Source organism: Oncorhynchus masou, chromosome 15, assembly GCF_036934945.1.
Source record: "Oncorhynchus masou masou isolate Uvic2021 chromosome 15, UVic_Omas_1.1, whole genome shotgun sequence".
NCBI classification, from domain to species: Eukaryota; Metazoa; Chordata; class Actinopteri; order Salmoniformes; family Salmonidae; genus Oncorhynchus; species Oncorhynchus masou.
The window spans coordinates 29,014,161-29,034,623 of NC_088226.1; the positions used below are offsets into that span (position 1 = coordinate 29,014,161).

A 20,463-nucleotide genomic window follows, 5' to 3' on the forward strand; every position below is an offset into this window, starting at 1 on the left:
TGCTTTCATACGTTGTGATGGTAGTAGGTTACAACAATGTAACATATCATTGCTAACAGCGTTTCCTCCGTAATTATGTATAATCAATTTCACAGACCAAAAAATAGTGTTGTTGACAATAGAATATTTTGACTACAAATTTGCTGTTTCTACCAGGTCTGAGTTTTTTTTAATGTGTCAAGTAATTCATCAGCATGAAATGTTTGGATGAAAACCTGGTTATTGACACGCAAACACTTACTGGATGGTTCTTCTGTCTCTGTTAGTCTAATGGCTGGGATGCCAGCGAAATGTTCAAGTTTAACGAGGAGACGTATGGTGTCACGTCCACCTACGATTCCAGCCTCTCCATGTACACGTGAGTATTCTCCCCTCAGCTCCTTATTCTGATTGTGGAATATGCTCAGGTTGATCTGTCTATATAAATTCAGCAAAAACAGAAACGTCCTCTCACTGTCAACTGCGTTTATTTTCAGGAAACTTAACATTTGTATGAAAATAGTGAGATTCAACAACTAAGACATGAACTGAACAAGTTCCACAGACATGTGACTAACAGAAATGGTTTAATGTGTCCCTGAACAAATGGGGGGGTCAAAAGTAACGGTCAGTATCTGGTGTGGCCACCAGCTGCATTAAGTACTGCAGTGCATCTCCTCACTTCACCAGATTTGCCAGTTCTTGCTGTGAGATGTTACCCCACTCTTCCACCAAGGCACCTGCAAGTTCCCGGACATTTCTGGGGGGAATGGCCCCTAGCCCTCACCCTCTGATCCAACAGGTCCCATACTTGCTCAATGGGATGGAGATCCGGGCTCTTCGCTGGCCATGGCAGAACACTGACATTCCTGTTTTGCATGAAATCACGCACAGAATGAGCAGTATGGCTGGTGACATTGTCATGCTGGAGGGTCATGTCAGGATGACCCTGCAGGAAGGGTACCACATGGGGGAGGAGGATGTCTTCCCTGTAACACACAGCGTTGAGATTGCCTGCAATGGCAACAAGCTCATTCCAATGATGCTGTGACACACCGCCCCAGACCATGACGGACCCTCCACCTCCAAATCGATCCTGTTCCAGAGCACAGGCCTCAGTGTAACGCTCATTCCTTCGACGATAAACGCGAGTCGGACGATCACCCCTGGTGAGACAACCGCGACTTGTCAGTGAAGAGCAGTGTTTGACAGTCCTGTTTGGTCCAGCGACGGTGGGTTCGTGTCCATAGGTGATGTTGCTGCTGGTGATGTCTGGTGAGGACCTGCCTTTACAACAGGCCTACAAGCCCTCAGTCCAGCCTCTCTCGGCCTATTGTGGACAGTGAGTACTAATTGCGGGATTGTGCGTTCATGGTGTAACTCCGGAGGTTGTTGCCATCCGGTACCTGTCCCGCATGTGTGACATAGATAGACCTGTCTTCAATTTGATCGATTATTAACGTTTAAAAATACCTTTGTTGTATTACAAAAGTAGTTTGAAATATTTTGGTAAAGTTTATAGGCAACTTTTGAAATATTTTGTAGTGACGTTGCACATTTTGGGAACTGTTTTTTTTCCTGGATCAAAAGCTCTTTATAAATTGACATTTGGATATATATGGACAGAATTAAACAAACAAAAGGACCAATTGTGATGTTTATGGGACATATTGGAGTGCCAACAAAAGAAGCTCGTCAAAGGTAATGCATGTTTTATAGTTTATTTCTGCGTTTTGTGTAGTGCCTGCGGGGTTGAAATATACTACCCACTTTGTGTACTATTGTGCTATCATCAGATAATAGCTTCTTATGCTTTCGCCGAAAAGCCTTTTTAAAATCTCACATGTTGGCTGGATTCGCAACAAGTGTAGCTTTAATTGAGTATCTTACATGTGTGATTTAATGAAAGTTAGTTTTTTATATCATTTTTTTGAATTTGTCGCGCTGCATTTTCCCAGTTTTTTTGTCCAAGTGGGACGCAAGGTAATGACCTAAGGCTCGTATTTCTTTGTGTTATCATGTTATAACTAAGTCTATGATTTGATAGAGCAGTCTGACTGGGCGATGGCAGGCAGCAGCAGGCTCGTAAGCATTCATTCAAACAGCACTTTCATGCGTTTGCCAGCAGCTGTTTATGACTTCAAGCCTGTCAACTCCCGGGATTAGGCTGGTGTAACTGATGTGAAATAGCCAGCTAGTTAGCAGGGTGCGCGCTAATAGCGTTTCAAACGGCACTCGCTCTGAGACTTGGAGTAGTTGTTCCCCTTGCTCTGCAAGGGCCGCGGCTTTTGTGGAGTGATGAGTAACGCTGCCTCGAGGATGGCTGTTGTGTTCCTGGTTCGAGCCCAGGGAGGAGAGAGGAGAGAGGAGAGGGACAGAAGGTATACTGTTACATTGGCAATACTAAAGTGCCTATAAGAACATCCAATAGTCAAAGGTTAATGAAATGCAAATGGTATAGAAAGAAATAGTCCTATAATAACTACAACCTAAAACTTCTTACCTGGGAATATTGAAGACTCATGTTAAAATGAACCACCAGCTTTCATATGTTCTCATGTTCTGAGCAAGGAACTTAAACGTTAGCTTTCTTACATGGCGCATATTGCACTTTTACTTTCTTCTCCAACACTGTTTTTGCATTATTTAAACCAAATTGAACATGTTTCATTATTTACTTGAGGCTAATTTGATTTTATTCATGTATTATATTAAGTTAAAATAAGTGTTCATTCAGTATTGTTGTAATTGTCGTTATTACAAATAAATAAAAAATGTGCGATTAATTGGTATCAGCTTATTTTGGTCCTCCAATAATCTGTATCGGCGTTGAAAAATCATAATCGGTCGACCTCTAGTCTTAATGGCCGTTCCACGGGTGCATGTTCATTGAACAAGCATGGGAAACTGTGTTTAAACCCTTTACAATAAATATCGGTGTAGGTATTTGGATTTTTATGAGATGTCTTTGAAAGTCTCTCATACCCTTTTCAGGACCCTGAGTTTAGCTCTGTCATTCTGTTATTTCTTTTCCACTGATTGGTATTTTGACCTATCACAGATCTTTTTCATAGCTGATCGGTCAAAAGACCAATTGGTGAGAAAAAAAACATACGAATTGCGCTGCCTGTGTGAACACAGCCTTATTCACTCGCATCTCCCATTTTCACACGTGTTTCTGAATGACCTTGGAAGTCTTATTTCTCTTTCTCCCCATACAGTGTTCCCCTGGAAAGGGGCAGCTCGGATGGCTTCCGACAGAGGGAGGCACGTGCGGCCCGCCTAGCGAATGAGATTGAGGGCAGTCCCCAGTATCGTCACCGCACCAACCTGGAGAACGACGATAAGAGTGAGGAGGACAAGTACAGCGCCGTGGTCCGAGAGAGAGACGAGGGGAGGGAGAGGGGCAGCCCTGGATTCCAGAGCAATGCCGGGAGCAGGTGAGTCCGTAGGAGAATCGCAGACATACACACGCTTAGTTCTAAACTCAATACATGGAGGCATAAACACAGTTGTCAAAACTGCATCTGTGCAAGGATGTAGGCTACTCAATCAGTTGTAGAAACCGGCATAACACTCTAACATGCACTGAACAAAAATATAATTGCAACATGTAAAGTGTTGGACCCATCTTTCATGAGCTTTCTTTCCCATGTCACCAGAAACTTATTCTTCTCAATTTTTTTTCACTTTTGTTTACATCCCTGTTAGTGAGCATTTCTCCTTTGCAAAGGTAATCCATCCACCTGACAGGTGGGGCAAATCAAGAAGCTGGTTAAGTAGCATGACGATTATTCAGATGCACAATGTGCTGGGGACAATAAAAAGCCACTCTAAAATGTGTAGTTTTGTCATACAACACAATGCCACATGTCTCAAGTTGAGGACGTGCAGGGATGTCCACCAGAGCAACTGGAACGCTGGAGAAGTGTGGTGTTCACCGATGAATCCCGGTTTCAGCTAAACTGGGCAGATGGCAGAGTGCATGTGTGGGTGAGAGGTTTGCTGATGTCAACATGGTGCCCAGTAGTGGGGTCATGGTTTTGGCAGGTATAAGCTACGGACAATGAACACGATTGAATTTTATTGATGGCAATTTGAATGCACAGAGATACCGTGATGAGATTCTGAGGCCCATTGTCGTGGCATCACCTCATGTTTCTACATGATAATGCAAGGCCCCATGCGGCAAGGATCTGAACACAATTCCTGGAAGTTGAAAATGTCCCAGTTCTTTCTCGGCCTGCATACTCACCAGACATATCACCCATTGAGCATGTTTGTGATCCTCTGGATCAACGTGTATGACAGCGTTTCCCCACCAATATCCAGCAACTTCGCACGGCCATTGAAGAGGAGTGGGAAAACATTCCACAGGCCACAATCAACAGCCTGATCAACTCTGCGAAGGATATGTAGCACTGCACTCCCCTACCTTTTTATTTATGGTATATGTGCCCAACAGATGCATGTCTCTATTCCCAGTCATGTTAAATCTGTAGATTTGGCCTTAATGAATTGATTTAAATGGACTGATTTCCTTACATGAACTGTTATTCAGTAAAATCTTAGAAATTGTTGCATTTATACTTTGTTCAGTGTATCTCTCTCTCTCTCTCTCTCTAGGGACGGTAAATATATTCCGCTTCCCCAGAGGGCTAGGGAGATGGGTGTCCCCCCCAGCAGCCTGAGGGGAGGAGCCTCTGGTCCAATACCCAATCGAACAGGAGTCCCCGGCTCCTCTCGGCCATCCCAGGGTTCTGATAGGTGCAGCCCGCTGTCCATCAGGGGCGCCTACTCTCCCCACCAGTCCCAAGCCAGCCCCCCGGGCCAGCCCAGTAGCCCTACCCCCTCTTCTTCCTCTCACCCGATCCCTCACTCCATCTCTCACCCACAAGCTCTGGCTGATACCTCGCGCTCTTCTGTCAACGGAGGTAAGGCCTCTGTCTTTTTGGTATATTGAGGGAGGAAGTGTGTGGGAGTTTTGGGGTATATTGAGTGTTAATTGGGCTCTTTCTATGGATCAGTGTCGTCCAGAACTTCCCCCAAAGCCCAGAGATCCGTACAGACCAATCGAACTCTGCGCAACCCAAGCTCCCAGTCCTCACCTGCAGGTACACACACACACACACACACACACACACACCTCATCTGTAAGTGCACACAACCGCACATTTCCGACACTCATATTCTAGACGATTCACAACCCTCACCTCTCCTTTTCCCTTCTCTCTTCTTCTCTTTCTCTCCCCGCAGTCTCTCGCTCTCCAAAACCAGACGACCCCACTCTGGCTGGCCCTTCCTACCTGGACACTTCCTCCTCCTCGATCGCCTCGGCAACACCTAAGTCCTCTGGCCCCACCCCTCTTTTCACTGTGGATGGTGAGGAGGATGATTACTACACAATTTTCTTTTTACAGAATTGTCATTTATTGAAGTTCTTTTAGTTTAGTTTATGATTTCTGTTCCTTTCTCTACCTCTTAATCTCTCCATATGTCTCTTGCTTTCTTATTCTCTCGCTTTCAGTGAATGAGATCCTAAGCTCAGCGGCTAAGGAGAGGACAGAAGGCCCAGCCAGCCCTCAAGACGGCAAGAGCGGCAAAGGTCAGCGCTCTCCTTTCTTCTCTCCATTTGACTGGTCCGTGTCCTTTCCGTTTTCTCAGGTCTTTTGAAGAAAATATTTTCTCTCTCCCTCTCAGTTCCCTCAGTCCTGCAGAGAACACAGTTGGAGGAGCTACGGAAATTTGGCAAAGAGTTCAGGGTAAGTGTGTCATGTCCATGCATGCCTGTGTGTGACCCATGTATCTTATCTGATTCTGACACTCGCTCTCTTCCACAGCTCCAGCCCAGCCCCTCTTCTGCTGGCCCCACTTCCTCAGACTCCGCCCAGCCCTCCCCATCAGACTCCGCCACCACAGCCGAGTCCGTACCCGCCCCTGGCCACACCCCCTGCCAGGACCCCCAATCTGGAGAGGGGTCCTCCTTCACCCTGACCCCCACCACCCCTACCCCCTCTCCAGCCCCCAACACTGCCTCTCAGTCATCAGGACCAGACAGACAGACACCTCAGCCAGCCAGGTCCCCTGGCAGCGAGGAGGAGGAGGAGGGCGGCGAGCGAGCAGAGGGTGTGGCTGAGTAAGTGTGACCCGAGAACAGTGCTTTATTCCACAGTGTAGTGCAATAGTCTACTCTTAAGTCGTTCGGTACGTATTACGGTTGTGGGGTCACAGGAAAGATGTGAATGTCATTCACAATGTCCCTGACATTGTCTGTTGTGACCAGCTTGTTAGATTGGGCCTCAAGTTTCTACTCCAATGCTGTGTTTGTAACCATGTGGGAGGTGGGAATTTACCAGTTGTGAAGTCATAAATACTAGTTGGATGCATTCATGCGATTTGAACTCGTTGCAAAATGCCAATGAGCTGTGTCAACTGAAAGTACAGCTTTCGTGGTTGTATAGAAATTGTAGTGCTTTTTATAAATAATGTTCTGTTGCATTTAACTGCCGAAAATACTGTTTTTGGGGCCATTTCCTTAATAGGTGATGTGGGAGAAGTGGGTGCGCAGGATGACGGACAAGTTTCCCACTAGTAATTACAAGCTTGAGGGCCGTTCAAGTGAGTTTTTCCCAGTCGTATATGGTAAATGCCCACTTCCCTCTTGATTACAAACGCGCTATGACACTGCCTCAGTCAGTGCCAGATAAGCGTCTGTACCAAGGTACATCTCCCACTCCGGGGTAAATGTGATAGGCTCACTGTTAAGTAAGCGCAACACATGGTGCATAGGGCAAATCACTGGAAACTTCTGCTTTGGTTTGCGTATATAGAGCAAGTAACCTGTTTGATGAAATGGGTGCAAGAGGGAAGTGGTAACGTAGCTCAAGCACTTTTACGAGGTGCTTAAACCCCCTTTTCTCAACCACCGAGAATGGGCGCATATCCGCAGCTATAACCCAGACTGTAAAAAATATTAACATAGCCTGTCTTTGGCCTGGTCATAATCAGCTGTTTGAATGCATAGAGGAGACGATGTGTTGCTGTTATTCTTGTTCCGGTACTCTGTGGTGTTGCTAATGTGTCAACATGTTTATTAGGGTATTCTCATTTAGCGGTGGCGACATACTGTTCGCGTTTTATCCACATCTCTCTGTCCATTGCCATTGTAGTCTACTGTGAAGCCAAACTGTTGGGAAATTTGAGATTTTAAATAATTGAGGATCCTCCAATTATGGTTTATTGACCCCACAACTCGCCAACGTACATAACTAGTTTAAGACTGTTTCATTTTTTTTTTTTTTTTTTGTAAACTTTTTTTTCCTTAGGGGGTGTATCCACTTTAATATTGCAGACAGATTGTTGCTTCCATTAATGTTCTGACATTTAATCCTAGTTAAAATTCCCTGTCTTAGGTCAGTTAGGATCACCACTTTATTTTAAGAATGTGAAATGTCTGAATGATTTAGTTCAGCTTTATTTCTTTCATCACATTCCCAGTGGGTCCGAATTTTACATACATACATACACTCAATTAGTATTTGGTAGCATTGCCTTTAAATTGTTTAACTTGGGTCAAACGTTCCGGGAAGCCTTCCAAAAGCTATCCACAATAAATTGGGTGAATTTTGGCCCGTTCTTCCTGACAAGAGCTGGTGTAACTGAGTGAGGTCTCTAGGCCTCCTTGCTCACATAGGCTTTTTCAGTTCTGCCCACAAATGTTCTATTGGACTGAGGTCAGGGCTTTGTGATGGCCACTCCAATACCTTGACTTTGTTGTCCATAAGCCATTTTGGCACAACTTTGGAAGTGTGCTTGGGGTCATTGTCCATGTGGAAGACCCATTTGCGACCAAGCTTTAACTTCCTGGCTGATGTCTTGATATTGCTTCAATATATCCACAACATTTTCCGTCCTCATGATGTCTTTTTTGTGAAGCGCACCAGTTCCTCCTGCAGCAAAGCACCCCCACAACATGTTACTGCCACCCCTTTGCTTCACAGTTGGGATGGTGTTCTTTGGCTTGCAAGCCTCCCCCATTTTCCTCCAACCATAACGATGGTCATTATGGCGAACAGTTCTATTTTTGTTTCATCAGACCAGAGGACATTTCTCCAAAAAGTACAATCTTTGTCCCCATGTGCAGTTGCAAACCGTAGTCTGGCTTTTTATGGCAGTTTTGGAGCAGTGGCTTCTTCCTTGCTGAGCGGGCTTTCAGGTTGTGTTGATATTGGGCTCGGTTTACTGTGGATAAAGACACTTGTGCCTGTTTCCTCCAGCATCTTCACAAGGTGCTTTGCTGTTCTGGGATTGATTTGCACTTTTCGCACTTAAGTACGTTCATCTCTAGGAGACAGAACACGTCTCCTTCCTGAGTGGTATGACGGCTGCGTGGTCCCATGGTGTTTATACTTGCGCACTATTGTTTGTGCAGATGAACGTGGTACCTTCAGGCATTTGGAAATTGCTCCCATGGATGAACCAGACTTGTGGAGGTCCACAATTTTTTTTTCATAGGTGTTGGCTGATTTCTTTTGATTTCCCATGATGTCAAGCAGAGGCACTGAGTTTGAAGGTAGGCCTTGAAATACACCCACAGGTACACCTTCAATTGATTCAAATTATGTCAATTAGCCTATCGGAAGCTTCTATTAAAGCCATGACATAATTTTCTGGAATTTTCCAAGCTGTTTAAAGGCACAGTCATCTTAGTGTATGTAAACTTCTGACCCACTGGAATTGTGATACAGTGAAATAATTTTTTATATACAGATTAGATATCCTAACCAACTTGCCACAACTATAGTTTGTTAACAAGAAATTTGTGGAGTTGTTGAAAAATGAGTTTTATTGACTCCAACTGTATAACATTCTATTGGTTTCAAGAAATTAGTAAAAATTAAATTGAAAATTTAGAAGTTGAGTTTGGCTTCGTTTTGCGTGTCAATTCATGTGCCCTGGAATCGGTACATCGAATATCTGTATTTATCTGTTATTTTACCAGGTAAGTTGACTGAACACTTTCTCATTTGCAGCAACGACCTGGGGAATAGTTACAGGGGAGAGGGGGCCAATTGTAAACTGGGGATTATTAGGTGACTGTGATGGTTTGAGGGCCAGATTGGGAATTTAGCCAGGACACCGGGGTTAACGCCCCTACTCTTACGATAAGTGCCATGGGATCTTTAATGACCTCAGAGAGTCAGGACACCCGTTTAACGTCCCATCCGAAAGACTGCACCCTACACAAGGCAGTGGGATATGTGTGGAAAGAGTGCCTCCTACTGGCCCTCCAACACCACTTCCAGCAGCATCTGGTCTCCCATCCAGGAACTGACCAGGACCAACCCTGCTTAGCATCAGAAGCAAGCCAGCAGTTGTATGCAGGGTGGTATGCTGCTGACAATATCTCTACCCAACTAAACTTTTCAGGACCCTGCCTTTCAAAGATAATTTGTAAAAATCCAATTAACTTAACTGATTTTCATTGTAAAGGGTTTAAACACTGTTTCCCATGCTTGTTTAATGAACATGCACCTGTGGAACAGTCTTTAAGACACTAACAACTTACAGACGGTAGGCAATTGAGGTCACAGTTATGAAAACTTAGGACACTAAAGAGGCCTTTCTACTGACTCTGGGGAAAAACACCAAAGGAAAGATGCCCAGGGTCTGTGTACTGTGAGACGCCTAAGACAGCGCTACAGGGAGACAGGATGGACAGCTGATCATCCTTGCAGTGGCAGACCAAGTGTAACAACACCTGCACAGGACATCGGTACATCCGAAAGTCACACCTGTGGGACAGGTACAGGATGGCAACAACAACTGCCAGAGTTACACTAGGAACACACAATCCCTCCATCAGTGCTCAGACTGTCCGCAATAGGCTGAGAAAGGCTGGACTGAGGGCTTGTAGACCTGTTGTAAGGCAGGTCCTCACCAGACATCACCGTCAACAACGTCGCCTATGGGCAGAAAACCACTGGCAAAAACTGCTCTTCACTGACGAGTTGCGGTTCTGTCTCAGCATGGGTGATGGTCGGATCCGCGTTTATCGTCGAAGGAATGAGCGTTACACCGAGGCCTGCACTCTGGAGGGGGATTGATTTGGAGGTGGAGGGTCCATCATGGTCTGGGACGGTGTGTCACAGCAGCATCGGAATGAGCTTGTTGTCATTGCAGGCAATCTCAACGCTGTGCGTTACAGGGAAGCCATCCTCCCTCATGTGACGCCCTTCCTGCAGGCTCATCCTGACATGGCCCTTCAGCATGACAATGCCACCAGCCATACTGCTCGGTCTGTGCTTGATTTCAGTGTTCTGCCATGGCCAGCAAAGATCTCAGTCCCATTGAGCATGTTTTGGACCTGTTGGATCGGAGGGTGAGGGCTATCGCCATTCACCCCAGAAATGTCCAGGAACTTGCAGGTGCCTTGGTGGAAGAGTGGGGTAACATCTCACAGCAAAAACTGGCAAATCTGGTGCAGTCCATGAGGAGGAGATGCACTGCAGTACCTGGTGACGACACCAGATACTGACTGACTTTAATTTTGATCCCTCCCCCCTTTGTTCATGGACACATTATTCCGGTTTTTTTTGTCACGTCTGTGGTACTTGTTCAGTTTTTGTCTGAATCTTCTGTTCATACAAATATTTACACATGTTAAGTTTGCTGAAAATAAACGCAGTTGGTAGTGAGAGGATGTTTCTTTTTTTTGTTAATTTTTTCGCAATTTATTAGGCACAGTTGTCAATTTTTTGGTCCTTAAATGGATCTGGTATGGATGGATATACTTTCTATTCATCACAATTTTCTTTAGCTTCATAGGGCTCAAGTCCGGTTAACGGGATCAATTTGACAACAGCCAGTGAAATTGCAGGGCGCCAAATTCAACTGAAATCTCATAATTAAATTCCTCAAACATACAAGTATTATTCACCAGTTTAAAAAAACTTGTTAATCCAACCACAGTGTCCGATTTCAAAATGGCTTTACGGCAACAGCATACCATGCGATTATGTTAGGTCAGCGCCTAGTCACAAAACACACAACCATTTTCCAGCCAAAGAGAGAAGTCACAAAAAGCAGAAATGGAGAAAATGAATCACTGACCTTTGCTCTTCATCAGATGGCACTCATAGGACTTAATGTTACACAATACATGTATGTTTTGTTCAATAAAATTCATATTTGTGAATTTGCAGAGCCACGTCAATTTACAGAAACACTCAAAATTTGAAAGATACAAGTGTTATACATAGGATTAAAGAAACTTCTCCTTAATGCAACCGCTGTGTCAGATTTCAAAAAAGCTTTACGGCGAAAGCACACCATGCGGTAATCTGAGTACAGCACTCAGCCACCAAAACAAGCCATACAGATACCCGCCAAGTTGTGGAGTCAACAAAAGTCAGAAATGGTGTTATAAATATTCACTTTGATCTTCATTGGAATGCACTCCCAGGAATCCCAGTTACACAATAAATGTTTGTTTTGTTCGATAAAGTCCATCTTTGTCCAAATACCTCCTTTTTGTTCGCATTTAGTTCACTAATCCAAATGCACAAAGCGCGGGCACAAAATCCAGACAGTCAAAAAAGTTCCATTTAAAGTTCGTAGAAACATGTCATGATGTGTATATAATCAATCTTTAGGATGTTTTTATCATAGATCTTTAATAATATTCCAACCGGACAATTCCGTTGTTATTGGAAAGGAAAGGAAAGGAAAGCGCGAGACAACTAAAGGCTTTCAGCATGACCACTTGTTGAAACAGCTCTTATTCGCTCCCCTTTCACAATAGAAGCCCGAAACAACTTTCTAAAGACTGTTGACATCTACTGGAAGCCTTAGGAAGTGCATTCTGACCCCATGTACATTGGATATTGGATTGGCAATCACTTGAACCTCATTTCCCACTTCCTGGTTGGATTTTTCTCAGGTTTTTGCCTGCCATATGAGTTCTGTTATACTCAGCCATTATTTGAACAGTTTTGGCAACTTCTGAGTTTTCTATCCAAATCTACTAATTATATGCATATTTGAGCTTCTGGGCCTGAGTAACAGGCCATTTACTCTGGGCACCTTATTCATCCAAGCTACTGCCCACCGTTCCCAAAGAAGCCATTTGGCCTTGCATGGTCTTTCATGCAAGGCCGACAGCAAGTTCGGTAATTTTCCCGCCTTCCACCTCTTCCATTTTTGTGGTAATGCTGCAATTTAGTTATTTTTAATTTTGGGTAGAACATACATTTCCATATGTCTGCGTTAGCTGCATGTGTGACAACTCCACCAGTCCTATTTATGATATAATTTATGAAGATTCTACTTTTTTTTTTTTTTTAAGATTAATCTATTAGTATATTTGATTTTAACCATTATTTGTATTATTTGTTCCTTTTCAGGTGGATTAAACTGAAATTGCATCCCACTTTCTAAGGCTTGTTTTAAAAAATTGCAATATTTTGGAGATGGGTGACTGTAGCCTCTGACAATTTTTTCCTCTGACACCGCCTATTATATAGGTCCTGGATGGCAGGAAGCTTGCAAAATCTTTTCAGTCTCCTGAGGGGGAAAAGGTTTTGTTGTGCCCTCTTCGCGACGGTCTTGGTATGTTTGGACAACGATAGTTCGTTGGTGATGTGGACACCAAGGAACTTGAAACTCTCGACCCGTTCCACTACAGCCCCATCAATGTTAATGGGGGCCTGTTCTGGCCGCCTTTTCCTGTAGTCTGCGATCAGCTCCTTTGTCTTGCTCACATTGAGGGAGAAGTTGTTGTCCTGGCACCACCCTGCCAGTTCTGATCACCTCCCTATAGACTCATTGTTGTCGGTGATTAGTCCTGTATTGACGCTGTTGTGTCGTCAGCAAACTTAATGATGGTGTTGGAGTGGTGTTTGGCCACGCGGTCGTGGGTGAACAGGGAATACTGGAAGGGACTAAGTACACATCCCTGAGGGGCCCCAGTGTTGAGGATCAGTGTGGCAGACATGTTGTTGCCTACCCTTACCCACCTGGGGATGTTCCGTTAGGGTGTTTAGTTCCAGAGCCCTTAGCTTAGTGATGAGCTTCGTGGGCACTATGGTGTTGAACGCTGAGCTGTAGTCAATGAGCAGCATTCTCACAGGTGGGAAAGGGCAGTATGGAGTGTAATAGAGATTCCATCATCTGTGTATCTGTTGGGACGTTATGTGAATTGGAGTGGGTCTAGGGTGTCCGGGAGGATGCTGTTGATGTGAGCCATGATCAGCCTTTCAAAGCACTTCATGGCTACTGATGTGAGTGCCACGGAGCGCTAATCATTTAGGCAGGTTACCTTCGCTTCCTTGGGCACAGGACTATGGTGGCCTGCTTTAACCTCTTGAAGCAAGGAGCACTATTTTTGTTTGGAAAAATAACGTTCCCAAAGTAAACGGCTTATTTCTCAGGACCAGATGCTAGAATATGCATATAATTGTCAGATGAGGATAGAAAACACTAAAGTTTCCAAAACTGTCAAAATATTCTGTGTATAACAGAACTGATATTGCAGGTGAAACCCTGAGGAAAATCCAATCCTCTTATTTTGAAACCCTTCTGTTCCTATGCATTCCTATCCTCCATTTAAAGGGATATCAACCAGATTCCTTTTTCTCTGGCTTCCCTAAGGTGCCAACAGTCTTTAGACATAGTTTCAGGCTTTTATTTTGAAAAATGAGCGTGAAAGATCACATTGCGTAAGTGGATAGGTAGGGGCTCTCAGAATGAGTTTTTGCGCTATAGAGTAAAGCCGCCATTGTGCCTCCTGCTGTTATTGAAAAACCTACACTTGGTTGATATATTATCGAATATTTTAAATACTACCTACTGAATGATTATAAACGTTTGACATGTTTCTGTGGACATTATGAAGACTTTGGAATTTCCGTCTGCTTTGTTGTGACCGCTCTTTCATGTGGATTTCTGAACATAACGCGACAAACAAACGGAGGTATTTTGGGTATAAAATCTTTATGGAACAAAGGGAACATTTGTTGTGTAACTGGGAGTCTTGTGAGTGAAAACATCCGATCATCAAAGGTAAACGATTAATTTGATTGCTTTTCTGATTTTTGTGACCAAGCTTCCTGATGCTAAGTGTACATAATGCTATGCTAGGCTATCGATGAACTTACACAAACGCTTGGATTGCTTTTGCTGTAAAGCATAATTTCAAATCTGACGACAGGTGGATTAACAAAATGCTACGCTGTTTTTTGCAATATTGCACTTATGATTTCATGAATATGAATATTTTTTTAGTAATATTATTTGACTGCACTATGCTATTCAGCGGTTGCTGACAAATGATCCGGCGACAGGGATGGGTAGCGTCAGGGAGAGGATGAAAATGTCAGTGAAGACACTTGACAGTTGGTCAGAGCATGCTTTGAGTACACGTCCTGGTAATCTGTCTGGCCCCGTGGCTTTGTGAATGTTGACCTGTTTAAAGGTTTTGTTCACATTGGCTACCAAGAGCGTTATCGCACAGTCATCCAGAACTGCTGGTGTTCTCGTGCATACTTCTGTGTTACTTGCCTCGACGTGAACATAAGGCATTTAGCTCATCCGGGAAGCTCGCGGCTATGGGCAGCTCGCGTCTTTGTATTCCGTAATAGTTTCCAAGCCCTGCCGACGAGCGTCATCCGTTGTAGTAGGATTCAATATTAATTCTGTATTGACGCTTGTTTGATAGTTCGTCTGAGGGCATAGTGGGATTTCTTATAATCGTCTGGATTAGTCTCCCGCTCCTTGAAAGCGGCAGCTCTTGCCTTTAGCTCAATGCGGATATTGCCTGTAATCCATGGCTTCTGGTTGGGATCTGTACGTACAGTCACCGCAGGGACGACGTTGATGCACTTATTGATGAAGCCGATGACTGAGGTGGTATACTCCTCAGTGCCATTGGATGAACCCTGGAACATATTCCAGTCTGTGCTAGCAAAACAGTGCTGTAGCATCTGCGTCATCTGACCGCTTCCGTATTGAGCGACTCACTGGTACTTCCTGCTTTTGTTTTTGCTTGTAAGCAGCAGGATGGAGGATGGAATTATGGTCAGATTTGCCAGGTGGTCAGGGGAGAGCTTTGTATGCATCTCTGTGTGTGTGGAGTAAAGGTGGTATAGAGTTTAAAATATAAAAAAATAACCTCTGGTTGTACATGACAAAACATTTGGTAAAACCGATTTTAAGTTTTCCAGCATCAAAGTCCTTGGCCACTAGGAGCGCCGCTTCTGGGTGAGCATTTTCTTTACTTATAGAGTTGGTTGAGAGCTGTCTTAGTGCCAGCTTCGTTCTGTGGCGGTAAATAGATGGCTACGAATAATATAGATGAGAACTCTCTTGGTAGATAGTGTAGTCTACAGCTTGTCATATGGTACTATACCTCAGGCAATTTCCTTTGTTATTATGGACTCTTTTGACCTAAATTGCTTTTGTTTTATAGATGAGTACTGAATTTCATGGCCTCTAAAGGCACTATTAAAAGTGTCCCATACAAGAAGGGGATCTGCTGTACCTATGTTCTTTCAGGAAAAAGTCAGTTAACTTGTTTTCAACTAGGGCAGAATAATTTATCATCCAGTCGGCTTTGATTAAATTTCCAATATCCTCTCCCACGTGGAAATTCTGTAAGAGTAATGTATATGCCAATACCAGGCTGTTTAACAAAAGGAAAGTTTGAAATGCGTCAATTTAAGATACAAATTTTGATTACAACGTGCCCATTGGTGCTAGATGTTTTAACGGAATAGCCTACAATGTTTTTTTTTTTTAGGTCAGATTTACTCAAGGCATAGGCTAGAATGCAGTGTATCCATATAGGGTCACAGTGCAGACTGAACTGAGGTAGTGTACCGTTACACCCCTACTACCGTTACAACCCTAGTATTAATACGATGTTGGCACATCTGTAGGTATTATGCTAGGTCTGGGTGAAATATCATGAATACCGTTATGAATGCATATAGGGTATATAACAATGTTGATGCAGTGCTAAATTAAGTCAAGTGAGCCCCATGCTCAGGTGGGCAAGGTAGTTGCCATGTTGAGGATAGATGGATGTATGAAAAAGGGATTTGAAAGGTGATTTTGAGTTCTCATCTCGCTCTTCTTCTGTTTTTTTAGTCAGGTGAAGAAGTCTACGCTGAACCCCAACGCCAAAGAGTTCGTCTTCAAGGCACCCATGACCCTGGTCTGTCTCTCACTCTCACACACACACACACACACACACACACACACACACACACACACACACACACAGGAAAGTAGTTGAGAACAAGTTTTCTCACAGCAACCTGTTTGGCCAGAAGTTCAAATCAAATGTTATTTGTCACATACACATGGTTAGCAGATGTTAATGCGAGTGTAGTGCATTGCTTGTGCTTCTGGTTCCGACAGTGCAGTAATATCTATCAAATCAAATGTATTTATATAGCCCTTCGTACATCAGCTGATATCTCAAAGTGCTGTACAGAAACCCTATGGTCCTAGGGCTCAGGTCCTCCGAGAAAGAGAGAGAGAAGGAGAGAATTAGAGAACGTACACTTAGATTCACACAGGACACCGAATTGGACAGGAGAAGTACTCCCGATATAACAAACTGAACCAGCCCCCCGACACACAAACTACTGCAGCATAAATACTGTAGGCTGAGACAGGAGGGGTCAGGAGACACTGTGGCCCCATCCGAGGACAGGAAGGATAACAATTACCTAATACACACATCTAAAGGGGTGAATGAGAATATGTACAAATAAATATATGGATGAGCGATGGCCGAGTAACAGGAATGGTGTAATAGATGGTATAAAATACAGTATATACATATTATATGAGTAATGTAAACATTATTTAAAGTGACTAGTGATCCCTTTGTCAATGTGGCCAGGCGATTGGGTCTCAATGTAGGCAGAAGCCTCTGAGTTAGTAATTGCCGTTTAGCAGTCTGATGGCCTTGAGATTGAAGCAGTTCTTCAGTCTCTCGGTCACAGTTTTGATGCACCTGTACTGACCTCGCCTTCTGGATGGTAGTGGTGTGAACAGGCAGTGACTCGGGTGGTAGTTGTCCTTGATCTTTTTCGCCTTCCTTTGACATCGGGTGCTATAGGTGTCATGGAGTGCAGGTAGTTTGCCCCCGGTGATGTGTTGTGAGGACCGCACCAACATCTGGAGAGCCTTGTGGTTGTGGGCGGAGCAGTTGCCGTACCAGGCTGTGATACAGCCTGATAGGATGCTCTCGATTGTAGATTTGTACATTTAACATTTAAGTCATTTAGCAGACGCTCTTATCCAGAGCGACTTACAAATTGGTGAATTCACCTTCTGACATCCAGTGGAACAGCCACTTTACAATAGTGCATCTAAATCATTAAGGGGGGTGGTGAGAAGGATTACTTATCTTATCCTAGGTATTCCTTGAAGAGGTGGGGTTTCAGGTGTCTCCGGAAGGTGGTGATTGACTCCGCTGTCCTGGCGTCGTGAGGGAGTTTGTTCCACCATTGGGGGGCCAGAGCAGCGAACAGTTTTGACTGGGCTGAGCGGGAACTGTACTTCCTCAATGGTAGGGAGGCGAGCAGGCCAGAGGTGGATGAACGCAGTGCCCTTGCTTGGGTGTAGGGCCTGATCAGAGCCTGGAGGTACTGCGGTGCCGTTCCCCTCACAGCTCCGTAGGCAAGCACCATGGTCTTGTAGCGGATGCGAGCTTCAACTGGAAGCCAGTGGAGAGAGCGGAGGAGCGGGGTGACGTGAGAGAACTTGGGAAGGTTGAACACCAGACGGGCTGCGGCGTTCTGGATGAGTTGTAGGGGTTTAATGGCACAGGCAGGGAGCCCAGCCAACAGCGAGTTGCAGTAATCCAGACGGGAGATGACAAGTGCCTGGATTAGGACCTGCGCCGCTTCCTGTGTGAGGCAGGGTCGTACTCTGCGGATGTTGTAGAGCATGAACCTACAGGAACGGGCCACCGCCATGATGTTGGTTGAGAACGACAGGGTGTTGTCCAGGATCACGCCAAGGTTCTTAGCGCTCTGGGAGGAGGACACAATGGAGTTGTCAACCGTGATGGCGAGATCATGGAACGGGCAGTCCTTCCCCGGGAGGAAGAGCAGCTCCGTCTTGCCGAGGTTCAGCTTGAGGTGGTGATCCGTCATCCACACTGATATGTCTGCCAGACATGCAGAGATGCGATTCGCCACCTGGTCATCAGAAGGGGGAAAGGAGAAGATTAATTGTGTGTCGTCTGCATAGCAATGATAGGAGAGACCATGTGAGGTTATGACAGAGCCAAGTGACTTGGTGTATAGCGAGAATAGGAGAGGGCCTAGAACAGAGCCCTGGGGGACACCAGTGGTGAGAGCGCGTGGCGAGGAGACAGATTCTCGCCACGCCACCTGGTAGGAGCGACCTGTCAGGTAGGACGCAATCCAAGCGTGGGCCGCGCCGGAGATGCCCAACTCGGAGAGGGTGGAGAGGAGGATCTGATGGTTCACAGTATCGAAGGCAGCCGATAGGTCTAGAAGGATGAGAGCAGAGGAGAGAGAGTTAGCTTTAGCAGTGCGGAGCGCCTCCGTGATACAGAGAAGAGCAGTCTCAGTTGAATGACTAGTCTTGAAACCTGACTGATTTGGATCAAGAAGGTCATTCTGAGAGAGATAGCGGGAGAGCTGGCCAAGGACGGCACGTTCAAGAGTTTTGGAGAGAAAAGAAAGAAGGGATACTGGTCTGTAGTTGTTGACATCGGAGGGATCGAGTGTAGGTTTTTTCAGAAGGGGTGCAACTCTCGCTCTCTTGAAGACGGAAGGGACGTAGCCAGCGGTCAGGGATGAGTTGATGAGCGAGGTGAGGTAAGGGAGAAGGTCCCCGGAAATGGTCTGGAGAAGAGAGGAGGGGATAGGGTCAAGCGGGCAGGTTGTTGGGCGGCCGGCCGTCACAAGAAGCGAGATTTCATCTGGAGAGAGAGGGGAGAAAGAGGTCAGAGCACAGGGTAGGGCAGTGTGAGCAGAACCAGCGGTGTCGTTTGACTTAGCAAACGAGGATCGGATGTCGTCGACCTTCTTTTCAAAATGGTTGACGAAGTCATCTGCAGAGAGGGAGGAGGGGGGAGGGGGAGGAGGATTCAGGAGGGAGGAGAAGGTGGCAAAGAGCTTCCTAGGGTTAGAGGCAGATGCTTGGAATTTAGAGTGGTAGAAAGTGGCTTTAGCAGCAGAGACAGAGGAGGAAAATGTAGAGAGGAGGGAGTGAAAGGATGCCAGTTCCGCAGGGAGGCGAGTTTTCCTCCATTTCCGCTCGGCTGCCCGGAGCTCTGTTCTGTGAGCTCGCAATGAGTCATCGAGCCACGGAGCGGGAGGGGAGGACCGAGCCGGCCTGGAGGATAGGGGACATAGAGAGTCAAAGGATGCAGAAAGGGAAGAGAGGAGGGTTGAGGAGGCAGACTCAGGAGAAAGGTTGGAGAAGGTATGAGCAGAGGGAAGAGATGATAGGATGGAAGAGGAGAGAGTAGCGGGGGAGAGAGAGCGAAGGTTGGGACGGCGCGATACCATCCGAGTAGGGGCAGTGTGGGAAGTGTTGGATGAGAGCGAGAGGGAAAAGGATACGAGGTAGTGGTCGGAGACTTGGAGGGGAGTTGCAATGAGGTTAGTGGAAGAACAGCATCTAGTAAAGATGAGGTCGAGCGTATTGCCTGCCTTGTGAGTAGGGGGAAGGTGAGAGGGTGAGGTCAAAAGAGGAGAGGAGTGGAAAGAAGGAGGCAGAGAGGAATGAGTCAAAGGTAGACGTGGGGAGGTTAAAGTCGCCCAGGACTGTGAGAGGTGAGCCGTCCTCAGGAAAGGAGCTTATCAAGGCATCAAGCTCATTGATGAACTCTCCGAGGGAACCTGGAGGGCGATAAATGATAAGGATGTTAAGCTTGAAAGGGCTGGTAACTGTGACAGCATGGAATTCAAAGGAGGCGATAGATAGATGGGTAAGGGGAGAGAGAGAGAATGACCACTTGGGAGAGATGAGGATCCCGGTGCCACCACCCCGCTGACCAGAAAAGTTAGTCAGGGTTTTGGGCGACAAGCAACATTGCACCTTCTTCACCACACTGTCTGTGTGGGTGGACCATTTCAGTTTGTCAGTGATGTGTACACCAAGGAACTTAACTTTCCACCTTCTCCACTGCTGTCCCTTTGATGTGGATAGGGGGGGTGCTCCCTCTGCTCTTTCCTGAAGTCCATGTCATCTTTGACTTTCAGTGAGAGGTTGTTTTCCTGACACCACACTCCCGAGTGCCCTCACCATCTCCCTGTAGGCTCTCGCTGTTGGTAATCAAGCCCACTGCTGTTGTCGTCTGCAAATATGATGATTTGAGTTGGAGGCGTGCGTGGCTGAGCAAGGAGTACAGGAGCGGAATGAGCACGCACCCTTGTGGGGCCCCAGTGTTGAGGGTCAGCAAAGTGGAGATCTTGTTTCCTACCTTCACCA

General features: G+C 45.5%; 1 protein-coding gene across 1 annotated transcript in view; it reads left to right on the forward strand.

The window, feature by feature from the left end:
* LOC135556106 (ataxin-2-like protein) overlaps window positions 1–20,463 on the forward strand; it is a 35,827-nt gene that overhangs the window by 4,839 nt on the left and 10,525 nt on the right. Inside the window, 9 exon segments of the mRNA XM_064989029.1 lie at window positions 267–358; window positions 3,201–3,419; window positions 4,606–4,913; window positions 5,007–5,093; window positions 5,236–5,361; window positions 5,507–5,584; window positions 5,680–5,741; window positions 5,820–6,115; window positions 16,126–16,192. Coding sequence (XP_064845101.1) covers window positions 267–358; window positions 3,201–3,419; window positions 4,606–4,913; window positions 5,007–5,093; window positions 5,236–5,361; window positions 5,507–5,584; window positions 5,680–5,741; window positions 5,820–6,115; window positions 16,126–16,192 — 1,335 coding nt within the window.